The 23,896-nt window shown below is 37.1% G+C and overlaps 2 protein-coding genes and 1 pseudogene across 8 annotated transcripts in view; all 3 read right to left on the bottom strand.

Annotated features, from left to right (window-relative positions):
• KIF2A (kinesin family member 2A) overlaps positions 1-23,896 on the bottom strand; it is a 59,185-nt gene that overhangs the window by 23,032 nt on the left and 12,257 nt on the right. For 2 of the 7 annotated variants that reach the window (XM_045571106.1, XM_045571109.1), the window contains exons 2-7: positions 9,175-9,269; positions 8,388-8,507; positions 5,394-5,448; positions 4,037-4,159; positions 3,409-3,527; positions 297-392 (exon numbers count right to left, since the gene is read on the bottom strand). In XM_045571106.1, the coding sequence (XP_045427062.1) occupies positions 297-392; positions 3,409-3,527; positions 4,037-4,159; positions 5,394-5,448; positions 8,388-8,507; positions 9,175-9,269 (608 nt within the window). The remainder of the gene's footprint in view (positions 1-296; positions 393-3,408; positions 3,528-4,036; positions 4,160-5,393; positions 5,449-8,387; positions 8,508-9,174; positions 9,270-23,896) is intronic. The other 5 variants (XM_036409070.2, XM_036409072.2, XM_045571108.1 and 2 more) reach the window with 3 other exon arrangements.
• On the bottom strand, positions 2,116-3,203 carry LOC118702949 (ATP synthase-coupling factor 6, mitochondrial-like). Its single transcript, XM_036409530.2, has 2 exons — positions 3,200-3,203; positions 2,116-2,552 (listed from the first exon to the last, which is right to left on the bottom strand). Exons 1-2 carry the CDS (start codon positions 3,201-3,203, stop codon positions 2,209-2,211), a joined length of 348 nt encoding a protein of 115 aa, XP_036265423.1. The 3' UTR covers positions 2,116-2,208.
• LOC118702945 lies at positions 18,056-19,164 on the bottom strand (annotated as a pseudogene).

Genomic DNA, 23,896 nt, shown 5'->3' with positions numbered 1-23,896 from the left:
GAAATAAAGGAAATTGGGTGTTCAGACATATAACTCCTTTAATTGTTGTTCTGTCCTACCAAAGACACGGAAGGCTTTGCTTTGAAACAGACATCTCTGTGGGAAGCATGTCTGATATAATCAATTATGGAAGAGAGGCATAAATGTGGATGATTTCTTGATTTTTCTTAAAATGTAGGGAATGAGCACATAAGAAAGGAAAATTTATCTAGTAAATACAATATTCATTTAGTTGGTATCAAACATGTTTTTATTTCAGTATAGTTCCAGAACAATGATTTATGAAAAAATCTTACAGGATCTGCTGTTGTCAATGGTCTATAATCCAGACTTCCTCTAAAATCTCTGATCATACACATAATTTCATAATTCGGGTTTGTAGCATCAACATCCTACAAGAAGATAAAGAGAATCATCATTTATTATAATTATAGTTAATACAGCATTTGTTGCTTTGGTGCTATAGTTTGAAAATTAAAATTAAACTAATAGATTATCATTTACCCTAGTTCAACTCAAACTGAAAACGTGATATAATTTAGTTTCAGTTATGACTAGTCATATGCTCAAGAATCATTTTTAAATTAAAAATACAATTTTGTAGATCTATACACATTGCTAATTCTAAACCAAACATTCATTATTAAAATCACCCTTGACATAATTCAAAAATTCATCTGCTATACATATAACTTAATTATCCTAGAAAATGGAGCAAAAGATAAATAGTACTCATCTCTAGAAAAGCTGAAATTCTGGAAATATTCATTTAATTGGATTCTTCTTCCCAGTCTTAATCCAGTGAGATTCAGCAAAATAGAAATATGGATTAATTTAAATTCATTTTCTAGTTTTGCTGTCTCTCTTTAAAAAACAAAACAAAACTATGGCATGGTAAAACAGTTCCAAATCAATAAGACATAGAATTTTAAAAAATCAAAAGCCAAGATAATTTTTAAAATATTTTGATATTCAAATTATTGGATACTGACTGCTATGGAGAAGAGACTGTTCTATGACATTACCACTTCCTGACCTTGCCTGACTGCTGCTGTCCCTCCTGTTAGATACAAATAGATGCTTAGACATGAACCAGAGAGAGAGCTCCCCTTAAATTCCCTCAGAAACAGATTTCTCTAACCAATTGAGCACTGAAATATAGCTTAGAATAAATTGTAGATTTATTGGGCAAGTATGTAAGGCACTTTCCCCTCTACTGGGGCAAGTTCCACCCCAGGACCCTATCCATCCTGCCCTGTCCTATATAACTCCGTAGTGCCTGCCACATGATGGATATCTATGTCTCCTTGCCACTGACCCAAGGCCACTTCACATGTAAGTTCCCTTAATAATTAGGCTTTAAAAAAAAAAAAAAAAAAAAAAGGTATGTATTTTCACTAATTTCAGAGAGGAAGGGAGAAGGAGGAAGAGAGGGAAAGAAAAAGGGAGGGAGGGAGGGAGGGAGAGAGACACCAGTGAGGAGGGAGAATCACTGATTGGCTGCCTCCTGCATGCCCCATATGAGGTATTGAGCCTGCAACCCCGACATGTGCCCTGACTGGGAATCAAACCATGACCTCCTAGTTCATAGGTTGATACTCAACCACTGAGTCATATGACCAGGCAATAAACTCTTTATATAATGATGGAGTTGGCAGCCTCTCTTTCTTTGGTTACTCAGCCCTGGAGAAAAACTTAACTGCAATTTACATTTTTGCTTCAAAACTGAGGAAAAGCAGATTAACATATAGTAAATAGCAATAGTTAATAGCCTCTCCAAGTCATGAGTAAGTAATAAATTATTGAACATTCTCAAGAAATCATATTTTTTTCATATACCATATGCAGATTTGTTTGGAATATAATTAAACTTAAAAACTGTTGATGAAACTTACTCCTAGGAAATAATATTAACCAGCTATGTCAATTGAGAAGTACTATGTAAAGTGCAAATTAAGATACCACAAAGCTATGTGAAAATATTATGAAGTACCCAGAGGAGACACCAGGTGGCATCTGTGCTAAATATCAGTACATCTAGCTCTTTTTTTTTTTCTTTTTTTTTTTTTTTTCAAAATCACCAAATAATTTCTTTGGAATCAGAATGAAAGAACATTTGACAGTTGTTGAAATGTGTGTTTCTTCTGATACTTTTGATCAGTCATACAACTTATCTAGGACACATGACCAGATAAATTTTACATTTCTTTAGTACTGGGGTTTTTCTAGGTTTTCAAATTTGAGATCTTTAAATTTGAACTCTGGGAACATATTCATGTCTACCTTACCATACATTTGCTTAAGCTTTAAAAGCTCCCTCTCCATGTCTTGCTGATACTCTGGACCAGCATCAACAGGCCCTCCAGATGACTGTCGCTTAGTTTTGTATTCTCTAATCTTGTCCACGAAGAGTTTCTGTACAGGATCAAGCTCCTTATTAAATGCCACTGCTGTAACACCAATATTCCCCCTCAAATGGACTGAGATTGCAGACTGAATGACAGAAGAGAACCTGAAGAGCCTCCAAAGAATCACTGTGACTGTTACTTGCACTTAGTCCTGAGCTGCCAGAGCCCAGATCTAGCTCTTTTGTGTATTAACCCAACTGGTCATTCTCAGATCACCTTCAGATAGAACCTGATTTACTCAGGGTGATTATGTTGGTTCTACAATTCCCAAACACAACAACTTTATGAATAAAAATTGTTTTCAAATGCCCTCAAGGAGACTTGAGAATACTCCTAAGTAAAAAATAAAAAAATCTTGATATTTTATTAAAGGAAACAAGTTCTGATTATATCATATAAGCATAAAGGAGGAGTTTTATAAATAATAACAGAATTTTTAATGTGAGCAGACTTGTAAAGAGATAAAAGACCAATTTTCTATGCAATTTCCCCATTGCTAATAAAGTTTTGCTACCACCTAAAGGAAACACAAGAGGGGCATAATACAGATATACTCTCATATCTAGTATAAATCAAAACACAAGAAACTTCCCCTCTTTCAATGTGTTATGTTGACCTTATTATTGCCCATGAGAAAATAATAAAATTTATAATGTAATCATGTACTTTAACTGAATGTTCTTCTAAATATAGTTTTAGATATTTTTAAAAAGTCAAAAATCCTATTATTCTTATAATAGAATTCTATAACACAATATCTTATTAAAAATGGAACAAACTTTAGGACTAACACATACCCACTAAAACATGAAAAGTACATGTAGTAAATAAATGTTATAACTTATTTTCACGAGAGTTTATATTATTCCTCAATATCAATTAAAGGACTATATTGAAATCTTTAAATGAATGCCTCAACTACTTTTTCCTAAGTCACTCACTTACACTGACAGTATGACCTTCAGTTGGTACATACACAAAATATGTTTCTGTTACAAACCTGAGCTCTTTTTTCTCTAAGTTCTTGCTGTTGTAGTCTCCTTTTCTCTCGTTTTTCTTGTAATTTTTCTACTTCTTTAACACAATTAGATTTTCTACGTGCTGAAAGAAAAAGATGAGCTGTAGTAGATTTCTTTTTAGAGTATTATACTTAAACATAAAATGCTATGTGTAATTAAATCACATAACTAAAATAAAGTACACAGTGACAAAGCATGCCTGTAACAACTACATGAACTTTAGTTAATGAGCTGCTTTAACAAAACTAGGAACAGGACAATATACAAATAAGAGTCAAGAAAAATGACTCTAACATATTGATACATGTCATCTCTTGGTTTAGAATCACAGATACCAAATTATCATCTGTCCAGAATTTTAAATTCAAAGCAACTGAAATACTTACAATTTTATAGTAGTAAGAATTGTTTACTCCAAAATATATATATATATTTTAAAAACCCAATAGACTAAACTAACTAGAAAAAAATTTTTCCACAGTGGTAAAATGAAATCTGGCAATCAAGTTTGCAATTAGGTTGTTTACCATTTGGGGATATATAAAGATGACCAAGAGAGAATACATGTATGCCTAAAATGACTGAATCCTTGATACATGATTTACATACAAGGAGGTCCAAATTCCTTTTTTGCAGCTTGAACTGGAGATATATCTGAAATACTACCATTCTGTTGTGCAGAAGAAGACTGTTCGGGAAGCTGACTAGGCCGTGCACGTGCAGAACCAACCACTGTAAGTAGAACAAAAATTTTAAATTCAGAACAGAAAATTAATAAAGGTGAACCTTGGTTAAAGGAACAGAGGTAACTGAAAAGAACTGATAACTTAAAAGTTGCATTAGCAAATTGTCAGTTTTTCTACTTATGTGCACATTAACAGAAAACGTAATAATTTTATTCAATAAACTGATAAGCTAAGAGGTTTTTGGTATAATATGTGCAGGCTTAAGTGCCACCAATGTAGTTTTAATTATAAAACTCAACTGGAATAATTTGTATAAAAATCAAAGCCAACTTTAATTTTTAATAATCATTTAAAAATATTAGTGTACAAAATATAAATTTTAAATGCATTCTCATTTTGAATACTCCAGAACTATGGAAAGTAAAAACTTAAGTCCTTTAACCCTCCCTATATTCCAAATCCAATTATTTGCTGCACAAATATAAATATCTTTAGCAGTTTCTTACTGTAAATGTTATAAATGTGGAAAGGCATTATTAATTAAGTATAATGTCACATTTTACAAAGATATATAAATTTTCACAACTGCATAGTACTGAACTTTACCTCTACTTCTGATCTCTTCTCTAATACCTATGCCCATCCTTCCTCATCCATCCATACAGAGAAACATCACTATTAAGAAAGTACCATTCTGAACTGCTGAATAGTAAACAAGAAATTAACTATGCTTTACATTTCCTGGCTGAAAATATATGGAAGACCTGCCATTAACTGAAATTTATACCTGTTCCACTTTTTTTTTAAGTTGACTCCAAAGATACCCATGACCCCTTTTGGAAACCTGTTAGCCAAAAAATTATATAAAATGTCAAAATTTTGTGAAATTAACCAACAGACTACTTCCCCATTCCCTTCTTTATCACAACACTATCAAATCCGAAAAACTATTGGGCAAATGAGATGAATCAAATATTGCATATATCATGGAGTTTTGTAAATTTATAAATAATTTTTATATTATCAACATTATATTAGAAAATCAAGAAGATACCATCTTAAAATAACCCATGTAAAGTTTAAATAAATAATAAAGCCAACAGTAATATTTGCCTTTTTTAAAGAACATTTTTATTACTTTATTAGAATTTATTTGAGCTAAACAGGACATGCTTGGGAGCAGAATCTCAGCAGACTGAGAACAATGGTTCAAGGGTAATATTTAGTTTTGATTTACCTTGTCAGGGCCAATAGGCAAAATTAATAATTTTTTACTTTACCTCTGTTATCTCTTGGAGGAGGGTCATTCTTAATAGAAGCCACAGTCCGTCGATTCTATGAAAGAAAAATGTTCATTTAACTTTCTCTCTTTATTCATCAATATTTAATAATCAGTTTCATTTAATTAAATAAAAATAGGCAGACATATAATAACTTAAAACTAAATGGAGAAAAACTGCAAATAATCTTCTAATGAATTACTATTAATATTCAAGTTTATGAGTATTCTCTGCCCCCAAATATTCAGAAATAATGAGCCAGGTACTGCTCTAGGATTTTATATGTATTAATTCACTTAATCTTCACAATAAACCTATGAGTTCATTATTATTGCTATTCCAGTTTCAAAGATAAGGAGACTAAAGCAAAGAGAAGTTAAGTAATTTCATTCAAGGGTGCACTTTCAATCATCATGCTATCCTGTCAAAACTATCTAACACATTTCATCTTTGGATACCAGGGGGAAATTAATGAAATACTAATTTTAGACAACTTATAGCCCATTGTTAAACTGGAAGATCAAAATACTATGAGATGAACAGTTAGTTATACGAAAAGGTTTCATAGATTTTCAAAGACTACATGGATTAGGGAAGCAATTTTTTGGTCCTATTATTTAAGAAGACCTTCATTTTATTTACCTAATTAAAAAAAAAGATGCAAAATAATGCAGTGGTTCTCAACACTCACTGTACATTCAAATCAGATGGGTACTTTTAAAAAGGTATTATTGCATCCTGGCTAGTTTGGCTCAGTGGATAGACCATCTGCCTGTGGATTGAAGGGTCCCAGGTTCGATTTTGATCAAGGGCATATGCCCTGGTTGCAGGCCAGATCCCTAGCAGGAGACAGCCGACCAATAATTCTCTTATCATTGATGTTTCTTTCTCTCTCTCGCTCTTCCTTCCTCCCTGAAATCAATAAAAATACATTTTAAAAATGTATTATTACTTAGAGTCTTTCTTTAGACAAAATAAAACCATCTCTTTAAGCAAGCCTAGGAATCAGTAATTAAAAAAAATTTCCAGATGATTCTAAATCACTGCAAGTGTTGCTAATGACATATCCAGAAGTGTAAACTATGAAGATCCTTCGGGTTGTGAAGCCAAATATGAAAAATAGTCTGTTTACAAATGGTAACTAATGAGCCCTAAGTAGTAACTCTCAATATGCTGAAATCCTATGAACTGAAAAATCTGCCTTATGTTCATATGCAGGGTTTAAAAAGCAGGTTTTGCTGATAATTGTTAAGCTTCTATGTATGTCCAATAGGATTAAAGCCATGTCACATTCATCTTTTTGGGTGACAAATCAACACTGTAGAAAAATCAACAAATACTTGCCGAGTCGAACACACACAAAAAACTATAGATTCAACAATTTTGAAGGACTATCTGGTTGAAAAGAGTTGTATTTTGCCCCAAAATTTTAACAGTGAGAAGTTTCAATAGAAACGAAAATTATCTTTTTTAAAATAACATGACATTTTTCAATAAAGATAAAACTGTTGGAGAGGATATAGCATATTTTAAAGTTTATCTTCAATGATAAGAAACTGGAGTGAATAAAAACAGTACTTTCTTTATCAAAGTCATTTGTATTCATTCAACAAATACTGAAGAGCAAATTGTTTTGACCTGTAACTTCTGAGAAGCTATAAGTCTTAGAAAAGACCCTAATCAGGCAAACAATTTATAGGATTTTTTTATAAGTTTTTTTTTTTTTAATTGATTTCAGAGCAGGAAGGAAAGGGAGGAAGATAGAAACATCAATGATGAGAAAGAATCATGGATCAGCTGCCTCCTGCACACTCCAAATGGGGATTGAGCCTGCAACCCAGGCATATGCACTAACTGGACTTGAACCGTGACCTCCTGGTTCATAGGTGGAAGCTCAACCACTGAATCATGCCTTCTGGGCAAGGATTTTATTTTATGACCTGAGGCTTGGTGCACAAAATTCAGGCACGGAGTGTGTGTGTGTGTGTGTGTGTGTGTGTGTCCCTCAGCCCAGCCCGCACCCTCTCCAATCTGGGATCCCTCTCATAATCCAGGATTGTTGGCTCCCAATAACTCGCTTGCCTGCCCCTAACTGCTTCTGCCTGCCAGCCTGATCACCCTCTAACCCACTTCCCTGCCAACCTGATCGATGCCCAACTGCTCCCCTGCCAGCCCTGTCACCCCCAATTGCCCTCCCTTGCCAGCCTGGTCACCCCCAACTGCCCTCCCCTTCAGGCCTGGTTCCCCCGCAACTGCCCTCCCATGCAGACCTGGTGGCTTCCAACTGCCCTCCCCTACAGGCCTGGTCCCCCTCCTCCTCCAACTGACCTCCCCTGCTGGCCTGATCGCCCACAACTGCTTTCTCCTGCTGGCCATTTTGTGTCTACATGGGGGGTGGCCATCTTTGACCACATGGGAGCAGCCATCTTGTATGTTGGAGTGATGGGCAATTTGCATATTACCTCTTTATTATATAGGATTGTTGTAATCGTGAATTAAGACAACCTCAATCCTTAAAAATATGTTACACACACACACACACACACACACACACACTAGTGAGAAATTGCGTGAGACCCGGGACCCTCCACCCCCCACGCCATGGGACTGCCCCGAGTACCAGAGTCCCGCACGGCAAGGCTGGAGTGCCATGGGATGGCCCCAGTCCTGGAGTGCCACCCTGTTGCCCCGCCTCCAGGCCACATGCAGCAGTCACCAGGCCCCGCCCTTGTGGTACACATGCAAGAATCCTGGTGGAAGCTGCGCAGAGTGGCCGCCAGCCTCACCCCCACTGTGTGCACCTCCATTTAGTGATAGCGTTATGGTGTGAGGGTCAATTTGCATATTACCGATTTATTATATAGTATATGCATTTGAATAGCAGAAAGCATTAAGGTTTAAAAAAAAATACTTAAATACTTAAAAAATATACTTCCACCGCATGCCAATTTCAAACCATAACATACATAAGAGCTCTGAATTTTCATCACTAACCTTTACAATTTTGTTTACTTTGGCTGAGGATGTTGGAGGTGGAGGTGTTTCTGGACTGGGTTCAATTTCTTCATCAGGTACAAGGTCAGGGTTAAGGGAAAAGATGCTCTCCAAGTCAATCTGTTTTAAAAACCACATGTGTTTTCAGTGTATTTTGACAAGTAAGCTCTTATTTTTCAAATAAACTTACAAAGAATAAAAAGTTAAAATAATTTTAGTCTAATGAATGGTACTATTTCAGAAGCTATATTATCTAAAATTATAACTCATATATATTTAAAGAATATCTCTCCCCCCCCCCTCTCTCTCTCTCTCTGTTAATCCTCACCTAAGGCTATTTTTTCCATTGATTTTTAGAGTGGAAGTGAGGGAGGAAGGGAAGGAGACAGAAACATTAATGTGAGACAGAAACATCAATGTGAGAGAGACATGTTGCCTCCCATGTGTACCCCAACGAGGGCCAGAGATTGAACCTGCAACCCAGGTTCATGCCTTTGACCAGGAATCAAATTCAAGACCTTTTGTGTACAGGCTGACCATTGAGGCACAATAGCTAAGCAAGAATCTCTCTTAAGATTGAAATTTGTGGTCTTAATTATATGTTCAATCACATAAGATATACAGGAGAAATCAACCTTGGTTGAGTGACTTTTTTTTAATCAGTTGAATGCTTTTTAAGGAATGACACACATACTATATAAAAATTATACACTTTTCTGTTTTGCTTTATATTAAAAAAAGTAATAATAGATCTAAAAGTAAGATTTAATTCAGTGATTGATCTTACCTCTTTGCCTTTTGTATCTCCATTTTCTATCCATTCAACAGTCACACTTTCATTATCTTCATTTAAAGATGTTACCATTGCTTGATGTATTCGGCCTAAGAAGGATAAAATATAATTTTTTAAAATGTCGTAAATTATATTAGAATGCCTAACACTGTCAAATTTTATAATTTACAAACTAATAAAACTATCATATTGCTTTTCTTACAAGACATTTCCCACACACTTTTGGGATTAGTGAATGAACACTGAGTAGCAAATCAATCTGCTGCTTGTCAAGACACTGGATTACACTTATTTTCAGCATACATGATAAATGGTTACAACATGACATAGAATACCTAAAAACTGATACTGTTAAGTAGTTATAATTATTAAAGTTTCCTTACTATGTAAGTCAACAATGACTCTGTTGAACATTGAATAAAAGTTCTTAGAGCAATTTTTAATACTATACTGATTCAAAATACTTTTTCTTAAAAATAATTATCACATTATACAAATTAATGATATGAATATAAATATTGAGAAAAGAAACCAGAGTCCAAAAAGGTTGGGAAATGTAATCCAAAATGCTCTTTTTCTGCATTTGGCCTATCAAAATCAATTCTACTCCTTATTTTCTCTGCTGACTCTAGTATTTATCATGTGAAGAAAGAACATTATATTTTATGTATTAAACTGGTTTTTTCTCTCTTAATAGGTGTGGATCTTACCTGGTAATAACTATACATCTAAGTAATTATTATTATTTTTAATCCTCATCTGAAGATATCTGCCCCGACCACCACCGCCCCCGGCACTGCTTTCAAAGAAAATGGAAGGGATAAAGGAATGGAGGGAGGGGAAGAGGGAGAGAGAGAAGCAGAGAGAGAGAGAGAGAGAGAGAGAGAGAGAGAGAGAGAGAGAGAGAGAGAAACATGGATGTGAGAAACATTGATGTAAGAAAGACACATCAATTAATTGCCTCCTGCACACTCCTGGATATGGTCAGGAATGAACCCACAACCCAGACACAACCCTACACTTGGAAGTGAACCTGTGAGCCTTTGATGCGTGGGCACTACCACTGAGCAAAAGCTGCTATTTTAACTATGCTTCTCTACTTCCCTATATTAAGCTGATGAAGAAGCCTATGTAAAACACCCCTGAAAAAAATTTACAGATTCTCAAACCTCATTGTACATCAAAACTCCTAGGGAGCTTTTTCAAAATAAAATGATGATTCCCAAGTCTTAGCCCCATACAATCAATTCTTAACGATTCCTCTGCAAGCAACTCTAGATTCTCTCCCAACTTGTCAGTTTCCTTGCTTCCACCCTATTTGCCCTTATGCCTAAACTCCATAGAAAGCCTATACATTCCTAGTAAAAACTAAGTCAGATTATATTATATCCCTTTGCTCAAAACTTTCTAGTGGCTCCCCTCTCACACAGGAGTAAAAACCAAAATTCTTCCAATGATCTTTTCATGACCTATAACAAACCCCTACATGATCTGACCACTCATTTCTTCTGTGATCTCATTCATCCTTGACTGGTAATTCTCCATTTTACTGCCTGCTCCCTGTTTCAAAAAATACTTTCCCATCCTGTCACCCCTCAAAAGTTCTAGATAGATCAAAGACTTAAATGTGAAAGACAAAATGTAAATGCAAAATAGTAGATAGTGGTGCCATTTACATAAAGCAGACTTTAAAGGAGAGGCTGATGTTTGGGAGGAGAGAAATAATGAGCTGAAAAATACTGGGAGAACACAAAAAGGGGGCTTAAAAAATTAAAGAAATACCATTGCAATTTGATTTGGACAGAAATTAAGTAAATAAACCAGTTAAAGTATTACACATCAGTTGGGTCCTCAGGGAAGCAGATGTTAAGACAGGATAAGAGGCCTATTGTGAAAGTTAAAAGAAGGAAGAAATAGGACTGGGCATGGACGACTTTCAGATCATGAGAGAGATCTAAAACTTGTGGAGGCTGTTGAAGAAAGAAGTACAAACAGATGGTGTTTCCATGCAATTACCAACAGATATAAATGCAGGTTTGAGCAGAGAGAGCCTTAAACCTTGATATAGATGTGACAAAGTCTTGGTTGGCCAATCCAACAAAGAACTCCAGAGCAAAGACTGCTAATTGGAGGAGTCCCACACGGGGCCAAAAGAGAAATATCCTAGTACCCACAGGATGCTCAGTCACTGGCTAAGGACTCCCAGCAAAAGCAAGACCTGAACTCAAAAGCTAAGGAGCATATAGTGAAGGCCTGGGGGAGTCAAGAGTGAGGACATCAATGGGGGAAAATGGGACATCTGTAATACTTTCTATAATAATTAAAAAAAAAAAACAAAAAAACTAAGGAGCCTAAAGGTATTAACAGCTGAAGTCTGTCAGCTAAATGCACTCCCTGAAGTAAAAGAAATTCTTTCTTCCTTTCTTTCTTAAATATTTTTTATTGATTTCAGAGACGGGGGGGGGGGGGGGGGAGGATAAACATCAATCATTGATTGACTGCCTCCTGCACGCCCCCTACTGGGAATTGAGCCCACAACCCCGGCATATGCCCCTGACCAAAATCGAATATGGAACCCTTCAGTCTGCAGGCCAACCCTCTATCAATGGAACTAAACTAGCTAGGGTAAAAAAGTTCTTTCTTAAAAGGAGATCCAAGCAGTGCATCTACAACATTGACATTGGATATGAAAAAGAGAAAGATTGATTTAATTGTAGTAGAAATGGAGAATGGACAACAGAGACATGAGCTGCCCTGCTGGCCACCATCACTATATTAGGAGGGGCTACCACTGCTTGCATCAAGCCCTACCTTTACCACGATCTCCACAACATGAGTAGTGAGGCTCAGACCCAGCAGCCTCTCTCCCCAACCCGACCACCCCTGGCAGTGTCACAAAAGTAATACTCACTAGTGGGGACAAGAAGATTACAACAAGGGTTTGGGGAAAAGTGAAATGGTTTAATATGATTCTGATATAACTCCATCATTAGAAAATGACCCCAAAGAAGACTACACCAGACTACCAAAGAGGAAAACTTCCAGGAAGACATGAAGAGGCTGTGGCTGGTTGTTAAAGAATGGAATACAGGTAGGAGTTTTCATGCAATTACCAACAGAATTACCAAAATAACAAAAATGGGGGAAAGTGTATGCATACACCAAAAGGGAAGACCAACACCACCATTCCTACAGTTAAGCATCTACCACAATATCTCTATTTCCTAAGGAGGGAGGGGTGACATAGTGTACTGATAACTAGGTGTGTGAGAAAAGGCAAACTAGAGGGACAAAATCTGTGTTAGGACTATAGGTCACAATTTCACAGGGACTTTAAACTCCAAAAACAGCCTAGAGAAATTAGCAATGAAGAAGATAAAGAAAATCAAAGAGAGAACACATAATATTGGCAATATTCTCAAGACTGGTACCTCCACAACTCCAATTACCAATAAAGACACTCAGAAAACCTTAAGCTCCAAGCAGCAGAGTTAGTAAAATCAGCTGATCTACCAGTTAAGACTAAAGTCTAGAAGTTTAGCAAGGCAGGACTGAGAAACTGTTGACTTATAGCCATCATGGTCTAGTTTACTCATTCAAGAAAAAATAAATATAAAATTCTATCAATTAAAAAATGAATAAAAGGTCAGGAGCTGAATAAAATCTTAGGTGATTGCTTTTTGCCACTAGATCAGATTAGCAGAAATATCTGCAGTTGCTATGCAGCATGGAATTTTTATTATTTTTACCAAAAGATGTCTGTAAAAAATTGGTTTAAGCCTGACTTTCCCCAATATGCCTTTAAAGTTTTTAAAACCAAATGTTGTTTATATGGTTCAATTAAGATATACTCAGATACCTCATTTTTAATTGTAATAAAAATTTAATTTTTTTTTCAAAAGTCAAAGAGTTAAGTACCCAGTATCAAAGGTGTTAAATAATAAAATAAAGCCCTAACCGGTTTGGCTCAGTGGATAGAGCGTCGGCCTGCAGACTAAAAGGTTCGATTCTGGGACCTTGGTTGCAGGCACATCCCCAGTAGGAGTTGTGCAGGAGACAGCTGATCGATGTTTCTCTCTCACTGATGTTTCTAACTCTCTATCCCTCTCCCTTCCTCTCTGTAAAAAAATCAATAAAATATATTTTTAAAAAATAAAGAGGAACAGATCTACGTGAGATTTTTCAAAGGAAAAGATTAGTGTTAACACAGATATAAAAGGTTTGAGTTTGAATGACTGGGAAAATTATACTAATGGTGGAACAATAAGCTACTTTATCCTAAGTCTCAGTTGTTAATAGGAATCATGCATGGGTGTTAGTAAGACAACTACAGATATAGAACTACATCTCAGAGACAAATCAGGATTGGACATATCTTTCCCTAGAGACTGAGACTATTTTTCCATATGGCCCTCCAAATACCAACCCATTTTTCTGGTTTGAGAAAATTCCTGTACTTCATCCTCACTAACAATGCCCTTTGATACTGATTCCCTATATACTTCATTGTGAATTACATCATAAATACTTCTACGTTAAAAAAAAAAAAATAGAACACTTGTGTATCCACTATCACCAGGTTAAGAAACAATACCTCTGAACCCCATTATGTCTCCTCCTTAATGGATCTTCCCCCTCCCATTTTCTCCGCCACCAGAAGGGTCGCTATCTGTTATCTGAGATAATCGTACAGTGGCTTTTCTTTGCAGTTTTATCACTTATAAATGTTACACACAAAAATGTTGAGTTTGCCTACTTTTATCTGACAGTACTTTAAGACTTTCACAATACTATTTTCTTTATCTATATTCTAAAATATAAATATTTTCTTTATTTATATTTCTTTTCTTTATTTTAAACTTTGTTGTTTAAAGTATTACCTATGTCTCCTTTTCCCCTGATGGACGGCCCCTTCCAATTCCCCCCCAGGACAAGACCCCACCATCCCAGTGTCTGTGTCCATTGGTTTTGCTAATATGCATGCATACAAGTCCTTTGATTGATCTCTAACACCCGCTCCCTGCCTTCTCTCTGAGTTTGGGTGGTCTGTTCAATGTTATCTTGTCTCTGGATTTTTTTTGTTCATCAGCTTATGTTGTTCATTATATCCTACCTACTAGTATGAGATCATATATTTATCTTTCTCCAACTGGCTCATTTCGCTTAGCATAATGCTCTCCAGTTCCACTGATGCTATTGCAAATAGCAAAAGTTCTTTTTTACAGTATTCCATTGTGTAGATGTACCACAGTTTTTTAATCCACTCATCTGCTGGGAACTTAGGCTGTTTCCGAATCTAAGCTATTATAAACTGTGCTATGAACACAGGGGTGCATATATCTTTTCTGATTGGTGTTTCTGTTTTCTTGGGATATAGTCCTAGAAGTGGGATTACTGGGTCAAATGGGAGTTCCAATAACTTTTTGAGGAAACTCCGTACTGTTCTCCACAGTAGCTGCACCAGTCTGCGTTCCCACCAGCAGTGCATGAGGGTTCCTTTTTCTCCACATCCTCCCCAGTACTTGTCATTTGTTCATTTGTTGATGAAAGCCCTTCTGACAGGTGTGAGATATGTCATTGTTTTGATTTGCATCTCTCAGATGATTAGTGACTTAGAGCATGTTTTCATATGTACCTCAGCCTTCTGTATGTCCTCTTTCGAAAAGTGTTTAGTATGTAGGTCCTTCACCCATTTTTTGATTGGATTGTTTATCTCCTTTTTGTTAAGTTGTACGAGTTCCCGCTAAGAATCTGGCCACTCAGTGTATATCCTATATAATAAAAGGCTATTATGCAAATTGTCCCCTCAACTAGGAGTTCAGCCAACTGCCCACGTCCCCTCTACTGGCCAGGCTGGCTAGACCCCACCCATGCATAAATTCATGAACTGGGCCTCAAAACACATACACATACACACACACACACACACACACACACACACACACACACACACTCTGAGTGGCCAGATTATGTGTTCAGAGATCATAATAATTCTGGCCACTAAGTGCATATATTTTAAGAACAAATTTCACTCATATTGTAAACTAGTTTTCAAATTCTTACCTCCTTGTTTAGAAGTGGACCTAAAAAATTAATACTGCTCAGTTTCTTTGGGGTGACAGGGAAACTGGATCTTTTTAGGGTATCAGTGATGATTGAATCACACTGCACACTAACAAGTTAGTAGAATTTTCATTTAGAGGGACTCATTGTGTTGCTATTTAGAAAATTTCCATTCTAAATGTGCACAAAGATAATCACTGTTCAAAACCACTAGTGAAAAAGAACATAAAAACTAAATTTCTAAAATCATGATAAGTTATGATTAGGATTCCAGTTGAAATAGTGAAAAGGGGGGGGGAAGCATTAAAATTTTCAGTTTTTTTTTTTAAACTAAGTTTATTAACTAACTATATCACAAAACATTTTAATTAGAAGGCCATTCTTCATATCTACATTTTCCCTAGGTAACAGGATATCTGAAATGTATCTTAATTCACTGGTTGAGAAATAAGTTTTGCCTTTTACAGATGTTCTGCTGGATATATTAATGCAATGCTATCTATCTAATTGCTCCCTGGCTTAAATTCTTATTTACTCAAAAGGGAATTTCAAACCAATACAGCTGCACTGTGACCCTTTCATAGCTGTATGCAGTTATCTTCTCTTATGCTTAAATACATCCTACAAGAGATAAGGATCTTTTAGAATGTTTTTCAACAGCAGTATACCACACAATGTATATTTACAAAATTTAAACATAACTCAGAAAGCTGCAAAGAAAAACATTATAAAAATGTTCAGCTATTCTAGTTGGTTTTCAGCTACCCTTCTAATATCCTAGGAAATTTAAGTCCTGAGAAAAGGTGACTGGATGCAATAAGTAAGTGTTTAATAAAAGTTGTTGATGTAGTACTGATATCAAGCAGACTAATATCACAGAATATTAAAAAGAAAAACACAAAACAACACATCTCACTGATAGAGGCTAGTAGCCTACCTTTCCTGTCTTCCAGGATAATAAGACAGAAGTGCTTCCCTGGAAACCTTAAAGAATGTTATAAACACATCATAAGTGATTTTCAAATACACATATTCTAAAAATGTGTATTGTCACCAGAAAAGAAAGAAGAAATGACTGAACCAGATAATAATGGTACTTACACCTAAACATTAAAAATAAAACTGCTATAAACATAGATAAAATCTTAATTGAAAACGCTGAATCTTGGTCACTCTAGTACACATGTGTCAAACACAAGGCCCGCGGGCCAAATCCGTCCCGCCAGGCCTTGCAATGTGGCCCGCACTGCGCTGTCATCACTGCACTCCGCTGCGTTTCCATCACAATGACAGTTTATGACTGTTCAGTAAACCATTCGGCCCGCGATTTAGGCTGGATTTTAGATTTTGGCCCCTTCTCTGATTGAGTTCGACACCCCTACTCTAGTACAACATTAAATCAGTCATCACATGGTGGAGAAAGATAACTGAAAATAAATGTTTAATCTTAAAAGTCACATTCTTAGCCACCACACAATAATGTATTTGTGCATTATGGGTGATGCTGTGGTCTTGAACAGCAGTCCATATTCAGAACGTTTACTCACAACTCTTTTGCTATGGACTGAATTGCATTCCCCAACCCCCCAAATTCATATGTTGAAATCCTAAGTCCCAATGTGATGGTGTTTGGGAGGTAATTAAGTTTAGATGAGGTCATGAGGGTGGAGTATTCATGTGGGGCCCTAAGGTCAGGACTGTGGCTTTAAAATAAATTTTTAAAAAATATATATTTTATTAATTTGTTACAGAGAGGAAGAGAGAGGAATAGAGAGTTAGAAACATCAATGAGAGAGAATCACCGATCAGCTGCCTCTTGCACACCACTTACTGGGGATGTGCCCTCAACCAAGGTACATGCCCTTGCATCAGTCCGCAGGCTGATGCTCTATCCAGAGCCAAACCGGTTTTGGCTAAAAAATTTTTTTAAACTCACTCAAGGAATGAAAGGGAAGGAAGGGTAGGGGAGGGGAGGGAGTGGGAGAGAGAGAAAAGAAACATTGATGTTTCAGAGACACATGCATTAGTTGCCTTCCACCCCTACCCCAACCAGGGATGGGGATCAGACCTGGCCTTGACCTAGAATCAAAACCTTGATCCCCTTCAGTGCAGGCCAATGCTCTAACCACTGAGAAACACCAGTCAGAGTGGAACTTGTGGCTTTATGAGGGGAAAAGGGAGATGTTGCCTCTTTACCATGTGAGGACACAATGAGAAAATAGCCATCTGTAAGAGAGAAAGAAAGTTCTTACCAAGAATCCTACCAACTAGCACCCTGATCTCTGTTGGACTTCCCAGCCTCCAGAATTGTGAGAAATAAATGTCTGTTGTTTACATCACCCAGTCTATGTATTTTGTTATCCAGCCCAGGCAGAGTAAGATATTCTCTTTCAAATGGTAAAGGCAATAGAAGTATGAAGATGAATAGGGTATATTTCCTGCCCTGTACCACAAATCTCAAATCCTGATTGCAATGTCACTGCTTCCCACAGGGATTTGTATCACAATTTCTGCTTCACTCTACTTATGGAAGCTTATGGTGGTAGTGACTGAGCCAGAGAAATTTCTACTTTCAATGACTGGTCAATGTTTATTAAAAGAACAGATGGTTGCCTTTTTTTGGGGGGTGGGGGGGGGAGTGTAAACTATTTTGGCTAATATCGACTGCACTCAGTACTGCCATGGATTTATAGTAACTGAGAGGAGAGTTATTCACTAGATATTTGGTTATTAGACCCTAAAATTAGGAAGAGACCAGATGGGGTTTAGAATAGAAAAGAAGCTCAGAAGAGAATACTATAATAGTATGAGGTCCTGCCCATCCATGTTATCAGGAAATTCGTTCAGATCTAACTTAAACACCAGCCTCTCCAAAAAGGTTTTCAGAAAAAGGTTCCATAACAATTATTCAATGGACAAAAAGATGTCACTGTTTTTAGAAGAGATCACCTTGACATCAAAAACCCAACTTAGGAATAGCTATACACAGCACCATTACAAAGCTGACATCCATTTAGATACTACTGTAGACACAGCAATTTCTTGGGGTGAATTCTCATGTAGATCTCGTTGGGAGGCTTCTTTCTGTCAGATTCAAGGAATATCCTAATTGTAGGGACATTACTCATTTTCACTCTGAATTCTTGGAGGTGAGGATATGAAGACAGGATACTGGGAATTTTTTCCGAGTCTAGAGTCAAAATGGTATGGAGTAGAATCGTATTTTTAAGGCTCAGCTGATTACTAATGAGGAACCTTTTGTCTATGCTTCCTTAGAACCTTTTCAAACACAGGAAAGTATCAAAGTATAGCCTTCTGGGACATGCTTAACCAACCACTTTTTTCTATTGATCATCTAGTTTTAGAAAAGGGTAAATAATCGGTTCCAGCAGGTCCAGTGTCCCCTCCATATGCATGTCAATCGGAGGTTCTCCCCTTCAGGTCCATTCCAAGGAAGCTGTGCTTGTCCACCATGTAGTGGAGAATACTTTGGATCTGCACCAACTTCATCCCATCAGTTTCAACCACTGGCACTTATAGGAACAGCAGATGATTACATCCTCCACTGTTCTTTTGTTTCTAAAAATTCTTCATCAGTCCGGCTGGTGTGGCTTAGTGGCTGAGGGTCAACCCATGGATCAAGAGGTTAGTGGATCGATTTCTGGTCAGGGCACATGCCCAGGTTTCAGACTCTATCCCTAGCAGGAGCCGTGCAGGAGGCAGCCAATTGATGATGTTTCGCTCTCATCGATGTTTCTCTCTCTGTGAAAAGCAATACAAACACTTAAAAAATAAATTTTTAAAAAATTCATCATCAAACTTGACTCCAGTAGCAGCTAAAACCAATCTTACGGTTTCTATCTGGCCTCCCTGTTTAGTAGATAATTGGAGCTTGGGCTTCTTCTCTATCCTGATGGTCATTCAGGCTTTCTGAAATGCACTAACAGCAGCCAGAGTTGCTCAAAGCATACTGCGAGCAGCCAGCAGCCTAGATGTAGTAAAATATGGAATAGCAAATTCAGCATTGCTAGAGCAAAAGGTATACAAATAAAAGTAGAGCCATAGAAGCTCATTACAGAGACAGGATAAAGTCCGAAATGAGTTTGGTTGTACATTTAAGTTTGAGATGTCTCCTAGTCATGAATGTAGAGACCAATATCTCCATATATGTATTATATATCCTATGTAATAAAGAGGTAATATGCAAATTGACCATCACACCTTCACACAAGATGCCCACCACAAGATGGCGGTCAGGGGAGGGCAGTTGTGGGCGATCAGACCAGCAGGGGAGGGCAGTTAGATCATCCAGGCTAGCAAGGGAGGACAGTTGGGGGTGACCAGGTCTGCAGGGGAGTGACCAGGCTGGCAGGAGAGGGCAGTTGGGGTGACCAGGCCTGCAGGGGAGAGCAGTTGGGGGTGATTGGGCTGCCTGGGGAGGGCAACTGGAGGCAATCGGGCTGGCAGGTGACAGACATCTATCAGGCTGGCAGGGGAGTGGTTAGGGGTTGATCAGACTGGCAGGCAAGAAGTGGTTAGGGGCAATCAGGCAGGCAGACAAGCGAGCAATTGGGACCCATCAGTCCCTGACTGTGAGAGCATCGAGCCTAAATTGGCAGTCGGACATCCCCCGAGGGGTCCCAGATTGAAGAGGATGCAGGCTGGGCTGACGGACACCCTCCCATGCACGAATTTTGTGCACTGGGCCTCTAGTCCTATATAATAGAGGGAATATGTAAATTGACCATCACACCATCACAAAGATGGCAGAGCCTAATCCCCTCAGTCCCGCTAGAGTCCCCCAGTCTTTTTAGCAAGCGCATAATGCAGCCAGACTCACCCTCAGCCCCCCAGGAATGGTCAGAGGCACAGGCAAGCCTCAGATGTCAGCTGCCCAGCCACCTAGGGCTGGCCAAGGCTTGTGCTGCCAGCAGTGGCAGCAACAGAGGTGTGATGGGGGCATCGCCTTCCCTGATCGCTGGGTCGCCTCCCACCCCTGAGGGCTCCCGGACTATAAGAGGGGGCAGGCTGGGCTGAGGGTGAATTTTCATGGACCGGGCTGCTAGAGTTGAAAAGCTTGAGACCTGTCAAGACATAGAACATGAATTCTCAACAGGGCGTAAAAACAGATTCCTTGGAAGGGAAGGGCTTAGATATTTCAATGGTTTGTGGCCCTCCAAAGGGCTATTGCACATAAACAAATACACAGTATATGTGATATTAAAATTTCATGGATCCAGCCTTGACCGGTTTGGCTCAGTAGATGGAGCATCGGCCTGTGGACTCAAGGGTCCCAGGTTCAATTCTGGTCAAGGGCATGTACCTTGGTTGCAGGCACATACCCAGTGGGGAGTGTGCAGGAGGCAACTGATAGATGTTTCTCTCTCATTGATGTTTCTGGCTCTCTATCCCTCTCCTATCCTCTCTGTAAAAAAATCAATAAAATATATTTTTTTAAAAATGTCATGGACCCATTATTAAATGGATAAAGATACACATATATGTGTATACATGCATATACACAATGGAATATTACTCAGCAATAAAAAAAGAATGAAATCTTGCCAACTGAAACAACATGGATTTACCTAGAGGATATTATGCTGAGTGAAATAAATCAGAAAAAGAAAATACCTGATTTCACTTATAAGTGGAATCTGAAAAAAAACTAAGTGAATAAACAAAACAGAAACCACAGATATAGAGAACAAGCTGAAAGCAGAGAGGGTTAGGGTAATGGAAAAAATAAAATATAAAATAAAATTTCATGAGAAGGTGTGATTAGGAAAAAAATGTTTAAAATGACTCTTTGAAGGGGGTCAATAATGAAAAAGGATATGGAAAACTAAATATAGGTAGTATTAAAGCAATGAAAGTGAATGTGATCACTAAGAGAATGAAGGTGGAAGTTCTGGTTTACAATGTACAGAGGTCAGGAAGATAATGAATTACCAGCTCAGATAAAGAAGTTACCAGTGAGAGAAGAAAAATCAGGAGAAGCAGAGTCCTAGAAGCCAAGCAAAGAAGTTATTTCAAGGAAGAGAGTGTGACTTAACTGTGTCAAATGTTAATAGATCAAGTAAAATTTAAGAGCAATGCCTAAAAGGAAAAGTGTAATCAAGGGTTTTTTTGTTTTATTTTCTTTAGTTGAAAGAAATAATAGCATTCCAGTATGTTTATGAAAGTGATTCAGTAAAGAAGAACATACTGACAAAGGAACACAAAGACAGAACAAATGAAGTGGTAACTTTGGGCAGGTGAAAGGGAGCATAATCTAGTGTACAAGTGGAGACAATCGACCTAAAATAGGAACGGAAAGAGTTTATCCATGCCAAAGTAAGAAAGGCCGAATTACAGATGCAGATACAGGTACTTGGGTAGATGTGGTAAACTTGTAGAAGTTCTTTTCTGATTGCTTTTATTTCTCAGTGCTAAAATGACAAGCAAGGTCATTTGCTGAATGAGCAAATAAACAAATTATTTTGTGACAATAGTCCGTTAGGAAAGAGTGAATGGGCCAAAGACGTGGCTGCTCATTCAAAGAAAGTAGCCATGAATTTAAATGATTAGCCAATATAATTGTAAATCCACCCAACTCCAATCAATTTTAAACAATCAAGAAAGGGCGAGGATGTTTATAATACATTAAGAAGTGATTTTATAAAATATATAAGAGGCCAATCAAGAAAGGAACAAGGTAGTACAAGTGAAGTTTTATAGGAAAGCAAGTGGGGACATGAGGGGGAGTAAGAAACAATACAAAGTAGTAGGATTGTAAATCCTGATGAAGTTAAAAGATTAGTGGAGTCAGGATACAAGAAGAAATATGCTATAAAGACAGAGTGGTGACTGAAAAATGGGATGCTTAAAACAGATTATGGAGACACCGCATGGAGATATCAGGATATAGTGAGCTAAGGCCAAGCTGCAGCAAGATCAATGAAAGAAAGGAAGGAAAGAAGTTCAAAGTTCTGAAAGGCCAAGGGATTGTAAGGATCATCTATATATGAATGCTGCAATTACCAAGAAATATGATAGGAATAGGGTAGGAGACAATAACAGTGAGTCAGGAGTCCTTTATATATTTTGGATATTAACCTCTTATCAGATGTATTATTTGCAAATATTTTCTCCCATTTGGTAGGCTGCCTTTTCACTTTGGTGAGTTTCCTTTGCTGAGTAGAAGCTTTTTAGTTTGATGTGGCCCCACTTGTTTAATTTTGCTTTTGTTGCCTATACAGGGTGAATTTTATGTGAATTATACCTCAATTAAAAATAAATAGGTCACAGTAACTAGGGAAATATAAAAGGACTAAAGACAAAACTCTGGCAAACAACAACATTGAAGAGGTAGACAAGGAACAAGAATTTAGGAGATTAAGAATAGTTCAAGAAATAGGAAGAGACCTCAAAGAACAAGGTACAATCAAGTCCAAGGAAATAGTTTTTAAAAGTAGGAGGAGATAGACAAAAAGTACTAAATTTTACCAAAAATAAAAAAAAGATTCACCTTTATTAGTAATAGTGCAAATCTAAAAAAACAATTCATTTCCATCTATGAAAAAGTTTTTAAAAAAATAACTTTATTGAGATATAATTTACATAACTTACAATTTATTCATTTAAAGGATTCAATTTAATGATTTTTTTTAACATTTTAATCACCTTAAAAAAAATACGTTATCCTTTAGCGATCACCCCGATTCACGCCAACCACCCACCCCATTGTAAGCAATCACTAATCTACTTTCTGTCTCTAGATTTACCCATTCTTCTTTTTTTAAAACATGTTTGTATTGATTTCAAAGAGGAAGAAAGAGGGAGAGATAGAAACATCAATGAATCGAACTGTGACCTCCCAATTCCTAGGTCAGTGCTCAACCACTGAGCAACACCAGCTGGGCTCAAAAGATTTTTAAAAACCTAAATTGTTAAAGATATAGGACCTGGGTAATATATTCATTGCTGGTGGTAATTTCACAATTAATTCATTCAATATTCAATGAATGCTTGCTATGTGCGAGGCACCATATTAAAAGCTAGGTTTATATATAAGGAACCAAACAGACCTAGTCTATGCCTTCAAAAATATAAAATAAAATAACAGAAACAAGTGTATACAGTTAATCCCCAACTTACAATGGTCTGATTTCAATTTTTTTTTAAACTTTATGATGGTGTGCAAATGATTCACATTAAGTATAAATGTAATTTAAATCTTTATCTTTTCCTGGTCTAGCTATGTGCAGCATGATACTCTCTCATGAGGCTGGGCAGTGGCAGTGACCACAGCTCTCAGTCATATGGCCAGTGTTTTCTGAATATTATGTTTTGTGCTTTTGCATGTCACCATATATATAACACACTTGTCTTTTGCTTCTGCTGAGTAGAGAAAGACAATTACAGATGCCTTCTGATTTTTTATGGGGTTGCATCCCAGGAAGTGTTCTGAGCACATTTAAGGCAAGTTAGGTTAAGCTATGATGTTCAGTGGGTATGTATTATAAGTCTAAATGCATTTTAGACTTATAATATTTTCAATTTATAATGGATTTACTGGGCTATAACATCATCCTAAATTGAGGAGCATCTGTATTTACAAAGTGTGACAACACTTATTAAGGAAATGTAAAGTGTACTAAAAGAGAGTAAG

The sequence above is a fragment of the Pipistrellus kuhlii genome, unplaced genomic scaffold (assembly GCF_014108245.1).
Source record: "Pipistrellus kuhlii isolate mPipKuh1 unplaced genomic scaffold, mPipKuh1.p scaffold_m20_p_4, whole genome shotgun sequence".
NCBI classification, from domain to species: domain Eukaryota; kingdom Metazoa; phylum Chordata; class Mammalia; order Chiroptera; family Vespertilionidae; genus Pipistrellus; species Pipistrellus kuhlii.
The sequence above is the reverse complement of the archived record's forward strand: the minus strand, read 5'-3'. Positions and strand labels throughout refer to the sequence as shown.